Source organism: Zea mays, chromosome 9, assembly GCF_902167145.1.
Source record: "Zea mays cultivar B73 chromosome 9, Zm-B73-REFERENCE-NAM-5.0, whole genome shotgun sequence".
Taxonomy (NCBI): domain Eukaryota; kingdom Viridiplantae; phylum Streptophyta; class Magnoliopsida; order Poales; family Poaceae; genus Zea; species Zea mays.
The window spans coordinates 87,553,659-87,557,369 of record NC_050104.1 but is presented as its reverse complement, the minus strand read 5'-3'; the positions used below and the strand labels follow the sequence as shown (position 1 = coordinate 87,557,369).

The 3,711-nt window shown below is 50.2% G+C and overlaps 1 protein-coding gene across 1 annotated transcript; it reads left to right on the top strand.

Annotated features, from left to right (window-relative positions):
* Positions 1–1,120: 1,120 nt before the first annotated feature.
* On the top strand, positions 1,121–3,108 carry LOC100276552 (uncharacterized). The gene is made up of 2 exons (NM_001150313.2): positions 1,121–1,281; positions 1,370–3,108. The coding sequence occupies exon 2, from the start codon at positions 1,470–1,472 to the stop codon at positions 1,884–1,886; it is 417 nt and encodes a 138-aa protein (NP_001143785.1). The 5' UTR covers positions 1,121–1,281; positions 1,370–1,469; the 3' UTR covers positions 1,887–3,108.
* Positions 3,109–3,711: the final 603 nt, after the last annotated feature.

Sequence of the window (3,711 nt, the reverse complement as noted above, 5' to 3'; positions counted from 1 at the left end):
TTAGGGTTACCCATTACCTAATAAGCCGGAGCACCAGGATCTCCGTAGGCGACGACGACCGGTCGACCATCGACGAACTACCGATCCGGCCACCCGGTTCCTCGACGGATTTGAATTCGGAGCACCGTAGCAGCCGACGACGTTTGAGCTCGAGGGAGATGACGATGATGTTGTGTGCCAGTGCCGGACAGTACCGGAGGGGGAGAAGAAGATAGGAGATAGGAGAGGGAGACTGGAGCTAGGGTTACATAATAAAAGAGATTAGGGTTAGGGTTACCCGTTATCTAATAAGCCGGAGCACCGGGATCTCCGCAGGCGATGTCGACTGGTCGACCATCGACGAACAATCGATCCGGTCACCCGGTTCCTCGACGGATTTATTCCGGAGCACCGTACAAGCCGACGGCGTATGAGCTTGATTGCTCGAGGAAGACGACGAGGTAGACGAGGATGATGCTGTGTCGTGTGCCAGTGCTAGTTGGTGTAGATGACACCGGAGGGGGAGAAGAAGACAGGAGAGAGGAGACAGATGAGGGAGAACGGAGCTAGGGTTATGGATATGAGTTACCCATTCCACAAATGCGCAAATCCGTTGAGGTCTTGAGGATGGAGCGGGGGAGAGGATCTCCGACGATCGATCCGAGCGGAGGCGGAGAGCCGGAGACCGGAGAGGGAGACCGGAGCGCTGAGCGGAGGCGGAGGGAACGAGGGAGAGGAGAGTTCGCCCAATCGCCCGCAGCTGAGAGCGACTTTAGGGTTTACACGTGCAGACGCAGTGACGCACTAGCGCAGGCCGCGGGCGTGCTCGGTGCTTTGATGGCTGGGCTGGGCCACGCGCGCTGGCGCCAGGGCGGTGCCAAAGCCGTGCCAGCCCATTTAATCGTGTCGGGCCTGGGCCGACACTACGGACCGAGTTGGTGGCCCAGGCACGACACTGTGTACCAGCCGGGCCCGGCACTGTGTACGGGCCGGACCCAACACTGGCACTGTATGGAACGGGTCGTGTCGTACCTGGGCCGTGCTTTTTAGTGCTGTGCTCGGGCCGACCCACCTTGTTAGTGTCATATGGCCCTGTATAGTCCAGCCTGCATCTTAGGTTTAACTAGGAATCTAGGATCTAGTGGTCCAAACAACCAAACAGCCGCTATATAGCGGACTAGGGGCTCGTTGGAGAGAAAACTTATTACAACCGACCAACGCGCTTTGTAACGCCTCCGCTGCAATCAGCCCCCGCGGCGAGCTTGCCCTGCCCCTGATTGCTAGTTCTCGCCGTTACGTAAGGTAAGCTCCTCTCCATCTTATTTTTTTCTTCTCTTCCCCATTCATATCGGCAGATGAGCGACGGGTTCTGATCCCTTTCGAAAAACAGGCTTCTTGGCCTTGCGTCCTCCGTCTTTCGTTGCTGATACATCGAGGTATTAAAGAAGCTGCCTGGTTCCGGGCAGCAGAGGTCGCCGCCGCCTGCAGCAATGGCCGACTTCTCCTGGCTCACGGTGCTTGGCTTCCTATTCCTCACCTTCAACTCAGGCATGGCGATTTATCGGTCCAACGGTGACGCCGGCTCCGTCGCTTTCGTCGTGGTATCTTATCTCGACCTGGTGGCCCTGTTCGCCTGCTTGCGCTACTACGAGCAGTTGGATCAGCAGCACTCCCAAAAGCGCGCGAGGGTCAAGGCTGGGGTTTGGAGCCTCACGACCCTCCTTACTATCATGTTCAGTTACAAGGTGGCTGAGATTATGCCCCTGCCAGTCAAACTTGTTGTCTGGTCGATGGCAGCCGCTACCACCTGTGGCGGCTTCTACGCTTTCTTCGTCCACAGCGAGAAGCCTGTCATGCCAGCGGTGGCGCCACGGCCCGCCGCGGCCAAGGATGCAGCCTCCAACTAGGTTCGTTTGCCACCACAAGGCGCATACTGCCGGCCTTGGTTCGGCACCGCGCGTTAGATCCCAGGGCCAACTAGGTTGTTCTCTAATTCCTAATTTCTTGGCCTTTTCTCTTCCACTCTCCGCCATTTTAGCTGTCGCCTCGGTTGTTTTAGCTTGCCGGCGTGGACAGACTGGCAGATCTGGAGCTCGGCGCGACCAGATCCGGTGCTGCTGTGCCCGATGGCAGAGGAGATCTCTCTGGTTTACTCTGCTAAGAGTCAAAGAGGAGCTGATGACGACAACTAAGCTTGGGTTACCGATAATTGAGCCTGTTCTCTGCACGAGAAGAAATTTCCGGCCTCACCTAGTACTAATAAGTATGCTGGATAGTCCCCCAGCACGGGAGTTAATTGTATCAAGAGAAGTGGAGACCAAGGGCAGAGTAGAACTACAGAGGATATCTTTGTATATGGAGGCTACATGTGAACAAGAAAGGAGAGGAGGAAGACTGTATAGATCTGAAGAACCTAAGGAGAAACAATCAGAGTACTTGCTGGAACACATATATCTTCCATGATAAAAGTTAGATTTCTTGTTTGGTGCTCATGCATGGGTTCCATATGTTCTTCCCGTCTTATTAGAACATATCTATTGGACTACCATGCATAAAAAGCCGTCGTTTCATAAACTATTGGGACTATACGGCACCAATGAAGCTATTGATGCTGGCCGGCAAGCTGACAGCGAGGTGAAAGCTTTTCAAAACGATATTCCGAGTGGAAGAGAAAAGAAAATAAAAGAAATAGCAGGTTATTTTAGAAAAAAATAGTTGGCCCATATGTAACGCGCGGTAGCTTTAAGATTATTATGTCCAGCAGCTTATTCATATATTATACATATATTCAAATTTCACTCTGTGAATAGTAGTCTAAAATACAGTAGTGTTTTGAGTAAACTATGGATAAACTGCTGGACAAGGTCTAAGATAAGTGCTGCGTGGTGGCAACAAACGACACTTAGTCTTGTTTGGTGGCAATGATATTGGAGGGGCTAAAGTTTTTTCGCTCCTAAACAAGCTCCTAAACAAGCTCCTAAGAATCTTACGTGTTATGTTGCATTATGGAATATCTATGTATCTGCAAACTCTCTGTAGTCTGTATGTACCTCGGATGTGCTCTATGTGGCTTTGTAATTCTGAACGGAGGAAGTAATAATAAGATAAATGGATGGCGTAACAAGATAAGTTGCTTTGTGCAATTTGTGTTTCCATACTCCGGTGCATTATTGTGCCCCTGTACAGGACAAAACCGGCGGCCGACATGCATCCATCTCCTGTCCGCCAAACCGCTATCTGCTGGGCACGGGATGTCCATACGCTACCTACCGTTTTGTGATACTGAAATTTTCTATCGCTATTTTTTGAATGTTTCCAACTATTATTTTGACTTACCTTTCGAATAAATTGCTTTTATTCGGCGGCGTGCATCACGCGGCATCTGGCACCGAGTACTGCCGGGTCCACCGGGCAATAATGCTTTCCGTGACATTAAGGTGCAACGACTCTTCAGGCTGCTGGTGGAACGTGGAACCTACTCCTACCACTTCTTTTTTATTCATTTGGTACACCTCATCATGAATCATCCTTTAGAAAAAAGAGAGAGAGAGAGAGAGTTTTTAATATCGTGACGTGATAACTCTAAATCCACTAGTACATATCTCTTTCCTCGGTTCTAAAATAAATGTACACCTTATTTTTTAAGAAGTCATTTTTTTTAAAAAATGACTAAGTTTATATAAAACTACACTGATATTTATTTGTCCAACTAACTAGCAGTAGATGACTACT

What these genes read in the sequence shown, in the direction of transcription:
- LOC100276552 (NM_001150313.2), top strand. Translation starts at nt 1,470, where the DNA reads ATGGCCGACTTCTCCTGGCTCACGGTGCTTGGCTTCCTATTCCTCACC.